Source organism: Melopsittacus undulatus, chromosome 6, assembly GCF_012275295.1.
Source record: "Melopsittacus undulatus isolate bMelUnd1 chromosome 6, bMelUnd1.mat.Z, whole genome shotgun sequence".
Taxonomy (NCBI): domain Eukaryota; kingdom Metazoa; phylum Chordata; class Aves; order Psittaciformes; family Psittaculidae; genus Melopsittacus; species Melopsittacus undulatus.
This window is the reverse complement of record NC_047532.1, coordinates 75,051,484-75,069,787: the sequence shown is the minus strand read 5'-3', so window position 1 is coordinate 75,069,787 and position 18,304 is coordinate 75,051,484. Positions and strand designations below refer to the sequence as shown.

Genomic DNA, 18,304 nt, shown 5'->3' with positions numbered 1-18,304 from the left:
CCTTTATATTTCATTTCTAATTCTAGAGAGAGCATTCCAGGCCAATCCCATTCTGCCTTGGGAATCGGAGACAGACTCTGCCCTCAGCTGCAGCTTCACTGACTTCAAGCCCTTGGTGCTTTGCCCACCCACTCTGATTGCGTCCCAAGCTGTGTCCCGGATCATGTCCTGGATAAGCTGCAGCAGCGGCTCTGGCTACAGCCGAGGCACAGCCCGCAGTGACTGACCTGGCCGCCCAGCCGAAGGGCATCCGGTACTGCCCCAGACGGCTGCACGCTTGCTTGGCCACCTTATGGACCTTCTGGGCAGTCTGCAAAACACAAGGGAAGAGTGTGAGCATCCATAGAGCCCTGGGGAAGGAACTGGAAGCACTGCACTCCCCAGGGAGAAGCAACTCTCCGTATGCTGCAAGGCACAACTCCCCAGGGCAGCTGAGAGACATCCCTGTCACTGCACACCAGGCACAGCTGTCACTTTCACAGAGCAATAGCAAACACTGCATTAAGATTAGCTATTAGACTGAGATGAGCTCTTAGGCAGAAGCTCTTCCCTGTGAGGGTGCTGAGGCGCTGGCACAGGGTGCCCAGAGAAGCTGTGGCTGCCCCATCCTTGGCAGTGCTCAAGGCCAGGTTGGACACAGGGGCTTGGAGCAGCTGCTGCAGTGGAAGGTGTACCTGCCCGTGGCAGGGGTTGGAGCTGGATGAGCTTTAAGGGTTCTTCCTGATGTCTAATCTCAGTCTCCTCTGTTCTGGCAGGTTAAAGCCATTCCCCTTGGCCTGTCCCTACAGGCCCTTGTCCCAAGCTCCTCTCCAGGTTTCCTGAAGCCCCTTTAGGCACTGGAGCTGCTCTAAGGTCTCCGTTTCAGGAGCCTTCTCTTGTCCAGGCTGCCCCAGCCCAGCTCTCTCAGCCTGGCTCCAGAGCAGAGCTGCTCCAGCCCTCATGGCCTCCTCTGGACTCCAACAGCTCCACATCCCTTTGTGCTGGGGGCTAAGACACTGTGTAGCACCATGGAGCAGTGCAGCCCATCTCTCTAGTGCTGAATTGTCCCACACATTTACTGCCAGCCCAAGCTTTGCCTTGTTGAAGTGTTAACAGGGAACAGGTTCCTGTGCCCCAACTGCATGGCTCTAAAAATCCTCTGCCTCTTTTCAGGGGAAGGAACCAAACCTCTCATCACAGCACAGCTGAAGCCAGCCCTGCAGCAGCATAAGCAGTTGAATGGATGAAGACCATTTGTCAGAATGAGCAACCCACGTTTCAGAGCACACTACCCCCTGCAGCATCAGACAGCAGAAACTCTCACGTCCCCTTCCAATACCTTCCCCGGGTCTGAGTTCTTCATGTATGGCTCTGCACAGTGTGTAATGCTGCCCTGCAGCACCTTCTCCACACGGACCACCAGGAAGATCTCCACATGTGGGTCGGTCACGGAGAAGACCCCCTGCAAGAGGCAGAGAGCAGGCTGTCAGACAGCAGCACACCCAACCTGCCCTGCCATGCCCTTCCCACAGCACACATAACCTCTGCTTTGGTTGGTGCTGCAGATGGGCCATGGGGGCTCACTAGGCTTGAGCATGGTCAAGCCTTGAAAATCCCTACATGGAGCTTTGCCTATTGTTGCCAGTGAGCCCAAAGCACAAATTGGCTTGAGACACTGACTAAACCCCCCCAGTTCAAGAGAAAAGGTGACTTCAGCCTCTCCACGCAGTGGACAGCACCACACTGCAATACTACTGAACAGCCACAGCCTCAAAAGGGACACAGAATGAGGAGAAAGTCAGCTCTTTACCCGTCTTATGTAGCGCAGGGAAGCCTCAGGGACCCCGTGCATGAGGCTCTCGCCTGGAGAACATCCCTTGGTGCCCTCCACGCTGGATGCAGCGTTATCCATCAGCATGTCCCGGACAGATGGGGGGTTCAAGTCCACGTGGAAGTCAGCTGAAATCTTGCAGTTATTTTTCAGGTCAAACAATGCCAGGCTTAGGAAAAAGGGCTCCACCTGGAAATGTGATTGAATACACATCAAAAAACCCCACTGGTACAGGGCACTGCTGAGGAACTGCATGTGCCAAGTCTGCCAACTCGTTTGTAGCTACTGACCTTGACAACACAAGGCAAGCAGCAATAATTCCATGTGGTTTTAATTCACAAAACCTAGCAGGCATGTGTGCATGTAAAGATACAAACAAAGGCCTGAAAATCAGACTGTAGCATGCCCAAGACATTACAACATGACTTGGAAGCATTACATCAATACTAAAAATGTGCTGATTAGGTCACACTCTGGGCCCGATTAGGGACAGAATAACAAGAACCTCTGCTCTCAGTGACACATTCACCTGCTGGGGGTTACCAAGGAGGATGAGCTGGTGCACCAGCTGTGAACTGCCAGAATGAACCAGCAAAGCCTTTACAGTTCTAACAGGCATCACACAAGGTACCATCTGCAGTGCCAGAGCTGCTGCCCTCCCTGCAATGCTTTCTGCTGCTCCAGCACCCTCACATAAAGGGTTGACTCCAAAGGCAGGACATGATAATAGGGATTATGTTTTGGGAAGAAAGACTGGAGGAGCCTGGTCTGTTCAGCCTGGCAGAACAGAGGCTGAGAAGAGATGTGATAGCTGTCTGCAGACACCAGGGGCTCAGAAAATACAAGGAAGAGCTTTTTAGGCTAAGGCACAACTTCAGCACAGTAACAAATGCGTATAATAAAGTGAATACAGTTGTCTGGGAGTGCTGGGCTGTGAATACAGTTAGTCCGGGAGTCAGAAGGTTTCAGAACAAGGAAAACCCTTGCCATTAGGGGAAATGAAATAAAACACAGAAGTGAGTGGTTTGGAGCTGGAGCTTAATCAGTTACCAACAGGACTTTCACAGGGACTCAGAACATGGCAGACACAAACTCCCCATTCCCTATGCCTCTGAACTGCTGGGAAACAAGCAGTCCGTGTTCCCGGCAGGCTGAGGCACATCAGGACAGACCCTGTCCCCAGACACATTTCTGGAACATGAGACTATCAAGGTAGATAAATCCTTCAATGACCCTGGGCCAGTGCTCACTGCTTGCCCGATCCCATCGGAACCACCCCAGTGGGATGCTTTTATCCACCCAGATTAATCTGCTGAGGGTTTTTCTTGGCACTGAGGAGAAAGAAGGCAAAGCAGAACATGCCAGAGCAACCCTTACATTGGTGGGTCCTCCTTCGGCCCTGTCATTGAGCTGAGCGAGGAGGTTGAGGGAGAAGTCCTGGCAGCTCACCACAAAGCGCCTGCTGCTCTTCTCCTCAAATGGCTTCACGTCTGGCTCCATCCCCGAGAAGTCCAGTCTCTAGACAGCAAACAAGCAAATCTGGTCTCATTAAACAAGAAAACAAAGGCCTGAATAATGTTAAGGGGTCACATTATGGCCAACAGCATCTTAATAATCTTTTATTCAAGTGGTACAGACGGTACAAGACATTCACAAATGAGCGCCATTTGGGGATGTTACACAGATGTATTTACGATGTGAATTCATGAGGATGTATCAATTTTTAGCAATCTGGTTTGTAGAGCACACAAAACTAAACCTCAGTATGATTTCAGTTCCTTCCTGCTTTGCTGTAAGCCTGGGGATCTTCCCAAACACCATTTAGAGCTTTGGGAAGAAAGAGGAACATAAGCCAGTGCTACCCTCAGGAAAGTGTCTTTCACTTTGAAGATCTGACTAGCTTAAGAGGTGGTTCCTGTGCCTGAAACAGAGAGAAGGCACATGCCGTTGGGATGGTGAACACCTCCTCAAAGTGGGAGGCATTTCTAGATGCACAGCAATGACTGGCATAGCTAGAAACAACAAAGACTGCCTGCAGAGCCAGCTAGAAAACCCGGTCTTGATTCTAATCAGCTCCTTTCTTCCTAATCCAGAACACCCATGTCTGGTCTGTGCCTCAACATTCACCCTTCTCGGAGAAGAGATACACATGTCCAAAACACCACCAGCTAGACAAGACCTTCACCATATCCATCAGACTGGGCAGTGGGGACACACAGCTACCAAACACCCTTAAATACCAGCACATCTCTTGGGGACAATCTGGCACAGCACAATCCTGCACAAACCCACATGCCAAACCTATGGAGCTAATATCTCCCAGTCAAGTCATTCCAGCAAAATAGGCTGCAATTGCTCATCTGATTGTGGGAAACTTTTCCCACTGCTTCCCCTGTTTCCCTTCAATGAGGAAAATATGTTGCAGGTCTATGTTTCTGCTCCCAGTTTCCTTAGCACCGGATATACAAGGGTGCACAGACAAACCAGGATTGACCAGGGCAGCGATTCTGGATGCCAAGTGTTCCAGCAGATTTGACAGTCCCACACCAGAATGAAGAGCTCTGGGTACAGAGGGAGGACAGTGAATTCAGCCTAACCAGTTGATGAGGTGAAAAAACCAGATCTCAGATGCTCTATGATGAACAATATTTCCATGGTCTCCTGGATGCTTACCTTCTTCCTGTTAAAGACTTTAAAGAAGGGCCAAGAGAAAACCTCATTTTGCACAACTAAACCTTGTAAAGACTAATTACATTTCCTTGTTAAACCAGAAAGTTCTTCACAGGTGTGAACAAGCCAAAGCCTGCCAGAAGGAGAACCAGAAACCACCAAAGAACTTGGAACAATTCTCTCCAACTGTATAAGCATTTGCAGCCCATTCCACTGAAATCCCACACCTGGACCTTGGCAGATAGCTTAGCAAAGATGTCAAAGCCCAGAGGAAAGCAAGCCAATAGTCAATGAACTCCTACCCCAGAGCGTGAGAGCAGCACGGGGTGGTTTTCCTGGTTGTATGTGCCCTACATCTGAAAACTCCCCGAAGACTGAGACTCTTCCTGTAAGCCACTCACATGGTCTTTAACATCCCTGTTAGACCCCAGACCTGCCCAGGCCACGTGGGTTGCAGGTTTTCTTGCAATACTTCTACTGCTTCTGCAGCCATGAGAATCTCCCAGACACCCAGATGATGGGTTTGAGATCCAGCAGCATCAAGATGCATCATACAGAAGCCAGCAAAGCTGGAGGGAGGCCATGTGTGGGGCTGCTGTCACTCTTCCCTTTATTTGGGCTATCACCTGAGCACTGACATGCTGTTCAGCTCTCCCATGAGCTGCACTTCTGTTCCCCACCCCACTGGAAAACACAGTGGGAAGAGGGGAGGCAGGTCCAGGGAACAAAAGCTCACATTTGCAACTATGGGGATGCTTACCTGGACTTCTGGGTCGAAAGAAAAGAGGTTTTGTCTTCCATCGTTTCTGCTCAGTTTGTTCAGCTGCTCTGTTTCTCTTCCATACTAGGACAAAGGAAAGCACCAATATTACTGCCTGGCCACACAGGGCAAATACTCATTATTTGCAAAGAATGGAAGCAAAACAAAATAGAAGTTTTCAGGTACCCTCTGTGGTACGTGCGATGATCATAGAATCCCAGACTGGTTTGGGTTGGAAAGGACTTTAAGATAATCCAGTTCCAGCCCCCCTGCCATAGGCAGAAACACCTTCCACTGGAGCAGCTTGCTCCAAGCCCCTGTGTCCAATCTGGCCTTGAACACTGCCAGGGATGGGGCAGCCACAGCCTCTCTGGGCACTCGGTGCTAGTGTCTCACCATACTCACAGTAAAGAACTCCCTTATACCTCACCTACACTTCCCCTGTTTCAGTTTGAACCCATCACCCCTTGTCCTATCACTACAGTCCCTGATGAAGAGTCCCTCTCCAGCATCCTTGTAGGTCCCCTTCAGGCACTGGAAGCTGCTCTGAGGTCTCCATGCAGCTTCTCTTCTCCAGGCTGAACATCCCCAATGTTCTCAGCCTGTCTCCATATAATATATGCTCCAGCCCCTGATCATCCCCGTGGCCTCCTCTGAACTTCTCAGCTGCAGCCACCAACACCGTGCAATGGTAGTAGAACAACGTGGCTCTGCCAGATAAGAAAGTAGACAGAAGCAGGCAACCACAATAAACAGGATGTGGCTACCACCTAACTGCCCCTCTGCTCTCATGGCTTGGATGGCCACCCCTGCTGAGCAGGAATGAGCACTACTGACCACAGCAGCCCTTCATTTGCTCTAACTCTGGTTCTTCCTTAAACGCCCTACACTTGGAGGCAAGGCAAATGCAGCCTCAAATCATGGAGCTTCATGCATGAGACAGGCAGATGAGAGAACAGGGACCCCACCAGCACCTGGAGCCTGCATGGCTCCCCCAGAGCTGAAGACACAGAAATGGGAAACCCCTTTTATAGACATGGAGGAGACAACTATCTATGGGCTGGAAGAGCATCCTCTGCACACACAATACCTTCATCAGCTCTGGATGCATGCTCCTCTCCAGGCTCTCCAGGATGTTCTCCGATTTACCCTGCGTGCCTGATTCATCATCTGCAAGGACACAAAGAACAGATGTTCAAAACAACTGCAGGAGCACTGCTCTGCCAGAAAGGATCCTGCAGTATTTGCTTAGAATAGCACAGAAACACTACATGGGGACTTTTCCACTCCTCAGAAGTAAGATTTTTCCATACATTACCAGTACTGGAGTGTGTTATTAAAGCCTGCTAGGTCTTTCCAAAGCAGAACTCCGGCACAGAGCCAATTTTCCAGGAGTCCTGAAAATTTGCCATGGATTTCCCATCCAGAAGGAGGGTCATGTTTCCCACCACTTTCATCCCTCAGACTATTGTCTCCATTTTACTGAGCCCTTTCACGATATCATGTGTCAGCCACAATTCTTGCTATTAATACAGGTAGACAAACACACACTTCTCCAAGCACACTGCTCACATCCTCCTGCAGAGGGGTGAAGGTAGGTGCTTATTTATAACCTGACCTTGCACAGATTCCACAGTGTCTTTCTTCTCTTGTACCAAACTCTCGGTATTGCTCTGGATGATCTTCCTCAGAGTCACCAGCCATTCTTCCATCTCCTGCTCAGTTTCAGCTGCCAGATAGTGGCTGTACTTGTCTATTGTCTTCAGTTCAAATGCATAACGGCGCATCTTGGGACACTGAACAAAGCAACAAGAACGAGAAAGATCCGTGTTATGTTTTGCCCAGCAACTCTCTGTGGAAGCATCCTAACTGAAACACCATGGAACACAATGCCAGCACCCTCGCTGACACCGTGCAGCCTCTTCTGCAGCAATCACAAAGGGCTTCATGGCTGTAATCAAGCCGTTGGCAGCTCCATGCTTGACAGCTACTCTGAAAGTGGAAGACAGCTGGACTGAACCACAGACACTGCACTGAAGAGCCCAAGCAAGCTCCTTCTTCTATTGTCAGACCTTTAATGTTTACCCAGAGAAGCAAGGAACTGGATTTATCTGACACAGTAAGTAACGGTGCACTCCAGGACACTTAGAGGCACCTAATCGAAAGCAAGTGGTTCAATATGACTTCTCTGAGCTCTGCTGGCCTTTAAACAGCATTTTCCAACTGGAAACCAAGGAAAACCTGATGTACACCCTGTACATCACCGAGATGTGTGCACTGCTGCTTTTCCTGTGTTCAGAAAGACACAGGTCTTGTGTTCAGGAAGCACACGGCTCCAATTCACCCATGCTGAAGTGAGTAACTTAAGCTGCCCTTTACTGGCTCCACGATGCCTGGAGCTTCTGCAGAGGCAGCAGCAGAAGGCACAGCAGCAATCCACTGCTGTGCTTCACTCTCAGCATAACAAAACCAGCCCAGGTTTAAGCTCTGTAAAATACCTGCTCCTAAAACCTTACAAGACCATTGCAGGCTGAAAGTCCCAAGGGGTTGCATGTTTCCATGAACAAGTAGCTGGTGTAAGCAGCAGATAGAGGAGGAAGGTGCTAAGGACTAAATCACACCAATTATTGACCTCAACCCTCTGGCATCTTGGAAGGCACCTGAGCTACAATAACCAGGTAAAGGGGATGGACAGGCTAGGGAGACAGCAGATGAGATAGCTATGAAATGCTTCCATTTTACTCTGACAGCACTTCTCCACTTGCTGTCTTCTTGGCCAGAAGTATGGCACCCTCATGGAATGCCTTGCCTGCATTGTCGTAGGATGAGCTGACAGAGCAAACCAGCTCTGGATTAGTTTGTAAATCCATATCTTCACCCCTCAATGGCCCAGACCTTAGAGAGCATGTCTGTCTCAGAGCTAGCAGTGCATCAGCCCGTGTCCAGCTATGCAGGAAGCACACCCACCTGAACAACATCATTGCAAGCATCCAAGAAAATACAGCCTTTGGATTCCTTGGAAACCTTCTCATCTTTGTAGGAATTAAGAATATAGGAACCATCTGTGAGTTGTGACAAGTAAAAATACCTCCTCTTGAATACCTGCAAAAGAAGAAGGTCTTGATCATGCAAGTATTCACTCTGTTGTATATCACAGACCACAGGCAAACTATGTGCCCTCCTGCTATTGAGAAAATACTGTAACAAGAAACACTGAAGACCCTGGAGTGTTGTGATTCACCCCTTTGAGTACAACTTGTTTTCATAGAGATTTCATCATCTTCTTTAATTCTAATGTCCTTGTTGTTATGGTAAGTTTGTCCAAAGCAAAGCCCCAGAGCTTTCAGCTCCCCTCTCAGCTGGCTTCAGCCGCCTTTATCATCACAAAGTAATGCTGCATGGTACATTCAGATCAGCTCACTGCTTGAAGATTCATCCCAGCCTAGAGCAGGTATTGCCAGAGCCTTTTTGATAAAGACCTTAGTTAGAATTACAAACCAATTCTCCGGAAGACTTTGGAACAGACGTGGACATTCCTGGCATGCAAATGCAAGCCAAGGGACACTAATCCATTCAACAGCTTGGGGCTTTTTTGTTTGTTTTTGTTATGATTTGCTTTGTGGTTTATATATATATATATATATATATACACACAAACCTATTTTCATATAAAGTGGCTTGGCTTGGTGTTTAATTCCGATAAAGCAGCAAGCTTGGGAGAAGTGAATCTATGTTTGAGATATTGACTTCTATGAAAAAACCAAGCTCTTCACTATCTCAGAGCATCTTCCTTCATATTTGTCAGCCAAAAGGCTGGCTATAATTCAGGACTTTAATTCAGGAGAACGTTTTGGCAGCAGTTATGACAGCACCATATGCTGTCAGGCTGTAAGGAGCAGGGTGCATTTCACAGTTGCTGGGTATCTGTGTTAGGAGAATCATGAGGGAAGCTGCAGTAAGCAACACTGTGAGTATCTTCTACTCTTCTGCATATCTGGAAGATCTACAAATAAACACAGCATTTTTCATCCCAGATGGGAGATTCCTAGTAATTTCCTGCTCCCACCACTGCTGACACAAGCACGTGTTCAACAAAACCACTCGCACAGAACTGGAAGGCAGCGTTGTGTTCTGAATGATAACCTCTGGCATCATTTAGATGACTACTTAGCCACAGAGCTGCTCCAAGAACTATTTAATAAGATTTACCTAAACCTTTAGTCCAACAAAGCATAAAAATACATGGAAAGCTAAGTATGCTAAGCATTAAGCCAGCTTAAACACTGATTTAGCATTTCACTGAATCAATCTCGGAAACTTTGGCAGTGGATGTTACAGAAACCCATGACAGATCTCTCTTTAGATATTACAGGGTTGATATCCCCTGTGGGTATGGGATTTCACACTAAACCATTTGGCATCTTCTGAATTCTGTTCAAAAGGAAATGTAGGAGCAAGCAGCAAACACTATTCCTATGATCCTTTCCCCTTGCAAGCACTGCTGTCAGAAATAATTGTCAGAAAACTATGCTCTTTTGAAATGAATACTAGAAACTTAGGAACAGAGAGGAACATCCGCTCTGATCAGGCTACAGACACTGCTGGTGAGCACTGCAGTTGCAGAGGGATGGCTACAGAACTGGAGAGGTCCATTAGGGGAGACAGGGAGAAAAGGGAGAAGAGGGAGGAGAAAACTGATGCCCTGGTTGTAATGCAGCACACTGACATACTGCAGAGCAGAGAGCAAAAGAGCTGGGCCAAACCAGGGAAGCTCTCTGCAATAAAGGTTACTCTGAAATAAATGTTGGTGACTGTACCCTACTTACAGCTTGCTTGTGGGCTGGCTCTCCACTAAATACACTCTGCACATGGTTAGCAACAATGTGAGGTACCAACTACCCAGCATGTGGCAGGAATGGAAGAGCCAGCTCTCAAGAGATGGATGCATGTGCTTCTGCTATAGCACAGGAGCTTCTCGATGTGGTGATAACGCCGAAGATGTTCAAAGTCCTCAGGTTTCCTGCATGTGCCTTAGGAGGTGTTTTGTAGGATACAGAAGTGACCAGGACCAGCTCAGAAATCAGCTACTGATGGTTGGTACTTTGAGTTTCACAAGAGACTCTGTGGATCTTATTAATGGAACTGAAGCCAGTGTAATTCAGAAAACATCTCTGGAGGGTGAGCACAGACACCAACAATACTACAAGAGGCTCAGATAAGAACGAATGCAGCTGACTGCTTTCAGCATGTATGATACCTCATCCAGAAGTTAAAGGAACAGAAATGGCTTCAACCTGGCTGCTTGGAAAAGCAGGGGATCAGAAAACCCTGCTCTGTGCGTGGCCTTCAGGCTCATGAGTAATCATTTTAAAACTCAACTAAATTTAGCACTATGAATGGTCTTGCTCCACCTCTCATGAAAGCAGAACTCAGTAAATCTCAAAAAACTCAATTCAACAATACCCTTCACAAAGCAGCCTCACTGCAGCCATCCTTCAGCTGCACATTAGAGGATAACTCCCTCATATTCTCTGTATGCTGTCAGGAGGCAGCTGCAGGGTGGAACAAGAGACGGGCTCACTGCCACAGCAAAAACCTGAGCTGGAACTGCTCAAAACCTCCATTGCAAAATGGGAGCTGTGTCATGCTGGATTACGTGCAGTGTTGAACAGGAGACAATGCAGCTGTTGCTTCCAGGTCAGTAAAGCTTCATCTCCTCAGTGATTTCACCCCTGCTTTTAAAGCTAAGACTTGGCCTTGCAATTTAAAGCTGGCCTCCATACATCTTTCCTACCAGCAAGGAAACCATCAATTCAGAGGAGTCTTTTCTGCAGGGCAGCTGTTTCAGTTATTTAAATTGCCTTCCTCTTCTGGGCCTCAGCTGCTCATTTAGAAACAATCCTGGTTTACTGAAACGGGCCTTTTTGTTCAGCTTGCTTGTCAGGAATTGAAGTGCATGGGTCTTATATCCTGGGGAGGGAAGGGGCGAAAGGCTCTTGCCAGACTGGGTTTTCTAGTCCACCTTGGGATACTCTACAAGAGGGACAGATGCCCATCCAAATGCCAGCCTGCACTCCTGGTGCGGTCTGAGCTTAACCTCGTGCCCTGTTCACGATCAACATGATGCTGGATTAAACTCACCTTCATGGTAACAGTGATGGTGCTGTTCACATTGGCTTTGTGCAGCCAGCCTTGCTTTATCACCCCACCCTTCTGGGAGCACAGGGAAGAGGAATCCTGAAAGAGAACAGAAGAGGCCAGGTTGGACACAGGGGCTTGGAGCAAGCTGCTCCAGTGGAAGGTGTCCCTGCCTGTGGCAGGGGTTGGAGCTGGGTGAGCTTTAAGGTCCCTTCCAGCTCAAACCATTCTGTGATTCCATGAAAAAAAGAGGTGAACTGCCTTCCGCACAAAATTCCCTTTGGACACAAGGATTATCTCCACCCTAGAAAGCAATACTGTTCTAACTACAGTGATACAACATGTGGAATATGTGTGTAACAGGGACAGCTGCACATAGTGTTTTCACAAAAAAAAATCAGTTATCTCTCTCCAAGAAAGAGGCAAACCAGGCTAGTTTGGGTCACCTTTAAAAAGGACGGATTACATCTACACTGCCAGAGCTGCACAGCCGTTTGCAGTGAGGAAATGCACTGTGGTTCTTACACAGTGTTTCAAAAGCTTGGGGAAGAAGGAGATTACCAAAATGGTCTGTTGAGGAGGTTGCAAAATGCAGAACTCCAGCCCTATTGTGTCATTTCCCTTTGGATAAACCAACTCTCCATTCTACATTTAGGTGAAAACCCCCAAGCCACAATAGGTAGAACATAACTGCACATTTGACGAACCAGAAAGTTTCAAGTGAGCAGCCAGGCTGTGCTTGGTGTGTGAGCTGGGATGTGCACCTCTGCTCCTGGCCCATGGTCCCAGCCAGGGAGTACAGCTCTCCATCCATACCCAGCTGTGACCCCCGCTGGGGAGGGAAGGCAATGAGATCCCAGACTGATGAAGAAAACTTGCCCTGGGACTTGCAGTGACTCAGCAGCAGAGGTGGACCTGGGCTGTCTGCCCATGGGCTGTGAAGTGAATGGCTTGTGTTGTCTCCTGCATCCTGAATGGCAGGTTTTCAATCTTTTCTTGTCAAACTTCCAGTGACAAAGTAAACTTTCTGATGCTTTATTTCCCTGGGTAAAACAACCTGTGATTCCTCCTTTATATTGATTCACCTTTTTCCATCACGAGACTGCTTTTACTCAGATTTCCATTACATAATTCTAATGCAAATGTCAGGAAACTGTAACAGAATCCTTCAGATACGGCCATGCCAAAACATATAAATGACAAAATAGCTGCCAAAGCACTTGGAATACTCCTTCCCAACCAACCTCAGTAACTTCACTTTGTGAACACTGACCAAAAGAAAAAAGGTTTCCACCCAATTTTGATAGCACATTTGTATCCTTTCACTTTTTCAAACGCATGCCCCATCCCTGGCAGTGTTCAAGGCCAAGTTGGACAGGACTTGGAACCGGATCAGCTTTAAGGTCCTTTCCAACCCAAACCAGTCTATCATTCTATGCTATTACCATACTGCACAACTCTGTCTCCATCCCTGTCGTGGTTTATATTAGATATTATTAAAGAGGTACCACCTGAAGTTAACAACATAATGCAACTCAACAACATAGGACAAGAGAAAACCAAAACATCCTCATTTACAAAGACGCCATCCCAGTCCAGACCCAAGGGGTACTGAGACATACACAGCAACTGGGAGAACATGCAGCCGATCTCCAGCTCCACAAGAAACTTCCCTTTTTCTCTGTCCTCAGCAGCAGCAGCTCAGTGCCATGTAGGTTTTAAAGAGCTGAGCTAAGCTCTTCCCACTGTAAACTACAACTTCTTAATGCCATGGGTGTGAATTAGGCTTCACGTGGTACTTGGGGCAGAAAAATGCTCCCCCTCCCTTTTGTAGCAAACACGATCAGCAGAGGGAAACACAGCATCCTCCAAAAGAAGCACCAGGATGGGGATGTTCCGATTGCCAGAGCCCCCAGCTCACCTCAGGGAATTGCTCCAGGCTTCCAAATCTTCCCTGTGACCAGCTGAGTGCAAACAGCCAGCTTCCAGAGGGAGCAAACCCCTCAGAACACTGGCATAGCATACAGAGAACAGGAGTGACACACTGTGAGTACCTGGGGTTGAGGTGACTGGTTGGGAATTGGAGGTTATGGGCTAGAGGAGGACCCCGATATCACAGTTGTGGTTGGAAACCAAATTACCCACTTTTCATTCTGGACATGAAGAATTTTACTTAGTCATTGCTTGGCTTCCTTTTTTTCTTTCCACTGCTGCACTCTTTCAAGTAAAACCATTATATTATGGCGAGTCTTGCAGATATAGGAGACACTTGGCTTCAAGAGACTACCCTGAAACATATAATACTCTGAAGTACAGCACTGTCTCAGCTTTGGTCACATCTTCACAGCACAAAACATCTCCTCAGAAAACCATTGCTGGGAACTGAATTCTAACTTTGCCTTGTGAAATCTGCTTTTTAATGGAACTTACAGTGGAACATGTCAAAACAAAGCAAGTACCTCCTTACCTCATCCTTTTCAAAGTCTTCATCGATTTCAAACACATGGCTTGGAATCTTGTCTGGCCTAAAGGATTTGCTGAAACACAACACATTGTTATTTATAACAACTGGGACACGAGGGTCCTGCAAGCCAGCAGCTGATGCTGGATCCAGAAGGAACAGCCAAACTGCAGACTAGAGAGCACATCAGAACTGTCCTCCTGCAGAAGGCACATCCATGTACAGCTGGAGAAAACTGATTTCTGAGTGCATTTCATGGAAATTAAGCAAAAGAAATATGTAATAAGCTTGCTCCTTGTTAGCTGATTCTGCAGGGATTTTGCTGACTTGCATTTATGCAGCACAGAGATGCAGCAGGCCACTTTATCTTCCATCGGAGCACACGATTCCCCAGCACTGCAGCATTAACAGCAATACTGCATCCCCAAATGAAGTTGTCCAACACCCTCCTCATGACGGGGCACAAAGATCTGCTTGGCACGAGAAAACCGTGTCCAGCACACACAGAACATCAGCTCAGGGGAACAACCAGGCTCCCAGTCTGGGAAGAGCAGACACTGCCAACAGTATTTACCCTGCCACAAGGCCAGTCTGTGGGGCATCCTCATCCCAGATGGACACTGGTGGACAGGATGTAAAGTAATGAAGTAAGATCCCCATGGTCCGGCTTAGAACTGGATGAGCTTTAAGGTCCCTTCCAACCCAAACCAGCCTGGGATTCTATGACCCATGCTGACAATATTGTCAGCATCTCCCTGGCAGAGCTGAATGATAACATTGCGATAGCATGAACCTCTGGCCCTCTAACTTTCCCAGTGACATTCCCCCGGAGGGAAGGCTGCTTGTAAGACAGGCATCAGAAAGGGTCCTGTTAAGCCTCATCAAACCCCAGCCCTTTGACCATGCATTAGTATTCCAAGGAAGCATAACACTTACCATGGCAACATCCGAAAGTCTCCCGAGTATTCCTCATACTTGTAGTTCACCACGTGCCAGTCTGAGCTGTAGGTTTTAATGCACTGAAAGGAAAACAATGCAGCTCTTTCAAAGCTACAGCAAGCAAAACAAAACCATGCACAAGGCTGAAAGGCTACAGACTGCTGGGTGAGGGAAGCACAAGCGGAACAGGCCTGACCAAGGCTGCTCCTCTTGCCTGAAGGAAGGTGCTGCGTGGACTCCTGTCCCTACCTCTTTGACAAAGAGACTCTGAGCTTTCTTTAGAGCATCTTCTGGTACTGTTGACTGGACAGTCCTTCTCTGTCGACTGATGACTGAGATCTGCAGGGAAAAGAACACGTTTTCAGTGCAAACTGGGTCTTCAGGGCTTGGTACTTGCTTTAAATAAATACTGTGGTCCCAAATCGCCAGTGGGTCATTTTGGCTTTATGTATCAGAAATGCAGCCAACATGAACTTGTGGCTAAGAGTGGAAATCTTCTAAAGTAAGCAGGACTGGAGGCAGGTGAGCCTCAAGCATGAGAAACAGCCAGCACCAACTCACAGATACATCCTCGATGGGGAATATCAGCAGGTCCCGGAGGGGATCGCTGTAGATCTGAACCTTGCGCTGAAGGATCACGTTCTCATAGTCCAAGGGTTCAACCACTTTAGTTTTTTCCTGCAGAAAATGAAAGAAGATGAAATAAATTATATATATAATAAATAACCAGTAACTAAGACCTTGTGCTTAATTTAGCCTGACAATTGCATAACACAGTGTGGACTGCTCATCAATTCAGCAGCATGTGATGCAGGTAACGACCCGTGTGCATGATTTCAGAGAGGGAAACGAGGGGTTAAGTTATTTGTGCCTGGTAATGAGCTACATGAAAAAACAGAGCTTTGTGCTGCTCTCATCCAAGCACAGCCTCTAATTCCTTAATGGAGCAAGAAATGCTCCTGGGCAGGCCACAGCTTTAGCAGCTGCTTCAGTCTCTTTACACTGGAGCAGCTCATCCACAGAGCTCAGAGGAAACACAGCCTCTGGCACTGTTGAAATGAGAGCAAGGCGGCTGCTGTGACCTCCGGGGCAGGCATCTCGCCTGTGGAAGGAAGAACAGCATCCCCCTGGAAATGTAGGAAAGCCCTCTCCATAAATCACACCTCAGCCAGAGCCAGAGGCTGGGAAAATCTGGGGCCTGGTTTTGCTCTCATTTACATTTCTGGGAAGCAAAAGGAACTCCTGTAAAATCCCCAGTAAAAAATATCAGAATATCATTACATTCACTGCTGAATTACTTTTATCTGTGTTACACATCATAGAACCCCAGCCTGGTTTGTGTTGGAAGGGACCTTAAAGCTCATCCAGCTCCAGCCCCTGCCACAGGCAGGGACACCTTCCACTGCAGCAGCTGCTCCAAGCCCCTGTGTCCAACCTGGCCTTGAACACTGGAGGGATGGGACAGCCACAGCTTCTCTGAAGGGAAGCCAGAAGAGGTTTGTAAGCAAAGCAGCTGCTCACAGAGGGCTGTGTCCTGTCTCCTGCCTGCCATTGAGGAAACACAGGCTTCTGCATCCATCCCAATCCATGCCTGCTGCCCAGCGGGGCCAGACAAGCCCATGCCCCTGCAAAGAGACCGGCAGAGTAAGGAGGAAGACATCACAGATACCTTTTGCCCTTTGTCCCACCCTAGTGCCCTGTGTCCCAGCGTGGCTGGAGATAAAGCTTTAAGCCCTGAAAATGAGCTTTCAGAGTCTTAGTTTTCCTGAAGAGCTTGATTGAAGCACACACCTCCTGGCATCCAGGAGCCTCACGCTGCCTGCTGCTGTCACAGCAGCAGATGGCACCCACCACAGTCATTATCACAGCACAGGAAAAACTATTACACTAAAGTAATTAGAGTCTTAGAAACCACAAATTCCTCATGGGGAAAGCCAATATCCAGGCACAAAGAGAGGCTGCCAGTCCAGCAACAAAATCAGCCCATGTCTGCAGGAAAACACATGCAGTGCTGTCAAAGGTTCTCTGGCACACACATGGCAGCTGAGTGCAGACTTCAGAGCAGCTTCCAGTGTCTGAAGGGGGCTACAAGGATGCTAGGGAGGGACTCTTCATTAGTGACTGTAGCAACAGGACAAGGGGTGATGGGTTCAAACTGAAATGGGGAGGTTCAGCTTGGATTTACCAGGTTAGACAGAGGCAGCAGCCCCCAGCTCAAAGCACCAGGATCAAAATCAAGACCTGTGGGAAACACCTCAGGGGGCAAAACCAAGCCTGATTTTAAAGGGAGAGAACAGGAGAGCGGTGTGCCCGCCCGGGGAAGCATCACTCACCTCCTCCTTACCTCTGGCTAAGCATCACTCACCTCCTCCTTACCTCTGGGTAAGCATCATTCACCTCTTCCTTACCTCCAGGTAAGCATCACTCCCCACCAGTTCAAGCCCCACACACCAGCCTGTGCCCCAAAACACGTGCTGTTCTCTCTACCCTTCTGCATCTGCCCTGAGACTGTTGCTTCCCCCAGCACAAGGATTAGGGTCGCAGGCCCCATCCAAGCTGGGTCACGAGGCTCTCCTTGGAAAACACAGAGGGAAACAACAGCCTCTCTATGAGAGCAGTGACTCTTCACCAGCCAAGCTGGCTGACATTTGAACAGGAAATTCAATGAAACTACTTCAACAGAAACATGCCCACGAACACCAACGCAAGGCTCAGCTTTGGCTAAGCATAGGCACAAAGAAAATCCCAAGGAAAGGTCCTGATCCTCAGTACCCTGCTTGTGGTGCTGCCCTCTGCCAGCCCGAACACAAATCCCCACTAGACAGAAACCACCAGAGAGAGCCTGAAAGAAAGGTTGAGCAAGGGAGTTAACAATACCCAAGAGGGGGGGGAAACCTTTAGAAGTCAGATTCACTTCTCCCCTTTCTGCATCCATCTGCAAAGCTTATAAAATTCCTTGTATTTGCTTTCCAAACAAAGGCTCACAATGACAGCTGAGAACATTCACATGGAAAGGACAGGAAAGAACATTTCTATTTTAGCTTTCATTGCCTGAAAAACAGTAGCCACCTGTGTTCTAGCATTCTGCATGTGTATATCATACAAACATGCTGGCATTTTTATTATCAGAATATGATTAATTGACATTAATCAATATGATTCTTCCCCTGTGAGGGTGCTGAGGCGCTGGCACAGGGTGCCCAGAGAAGCTGTGGCTGCCCCATCCCTGGCAGTGTTCAAGGCCAGGTTGGACACAGGGGCTTGGAGCAGCTGCTGCAGTGGAAGGTGTCCCTGCCTGTGGCAGGGGCTGGAGCTGGATGAGCTTGAAGGTCCCTTCAACCCAAACCAGGCTGGGATTCTATGACAGTAGTTTTCTGTGACTCTTTTCTCCCAGAATTACAGCAGGTATCATCCAAACAAAGTGAATATATAGAAAAAGTGAATGAAAAATGTTTAATTCAACCAGCCCAGCTCTCTTAGCCTGCTTCCAGAGCAGAGCTGCTCCAGCCCTCGCTGCATCACCACG

General features: G+C 48.1%; 1 protein-coding gene across 2 annotated transcripts in view; it reads right to left on the bottom strand.

The window, feature by feature from the left end:
- The window catches only part of DOCK11 (dedicator of cytokinesis 11), a 68,647-nt gene that overhangs the window by 39,285 nt on the left and 11,058 nt on the right, over positions 1-18,304 (bottom strand). For both annotated transcript variants that reach the window (XM_034063754.1, XM_034063755.1), the window contains exons 2-14: positions 15,340-15,456; positions 15,028-15,117; positions 14,776-14,858; positions 13,846-13,915; positions 11,382-11,477; positions 8,208-8,342; positions 6,859-7,036; positions 6,331-6,410; positions 5,241-5,324; positions 3,188-3,328; positions 1,790-1,999; positions 1,319-1,441; positions 228-310 (exon numbers count right to left, since the gene is read on the bottom strand). In XM_034063754.1, the coding sequence (XP_033919645.1) occupies positions 228-310; positions 1,319-1,441; positions 1,790-1,999; positions 3,188-3,328; positions 5,241-5,324; positions 6,331-6,410; positions 6,859-7,036; positions 8,208-8,342; positions 11,382-11,477; positions 13,846-13,915; positions 14,776-14,858; positions 15,028-15,117; positions 15,340-15,456 (1,490 nt within the window). The remainder of the gene's footprint in view (positions 1-227; positions 311-1,318; positions 1,442-1,789; positions 2,000-3,187; positions 3,329-5,240; positions 5,325-6,330; positions 6,411-6,858; positions 7,037-8,207; positions 8,343-11,381; positions 11,478-13,845; positions 13,916-14,775; positions 14,859-15,027; positions 15,118-15,339; positions 15,457-18,304) is intronic.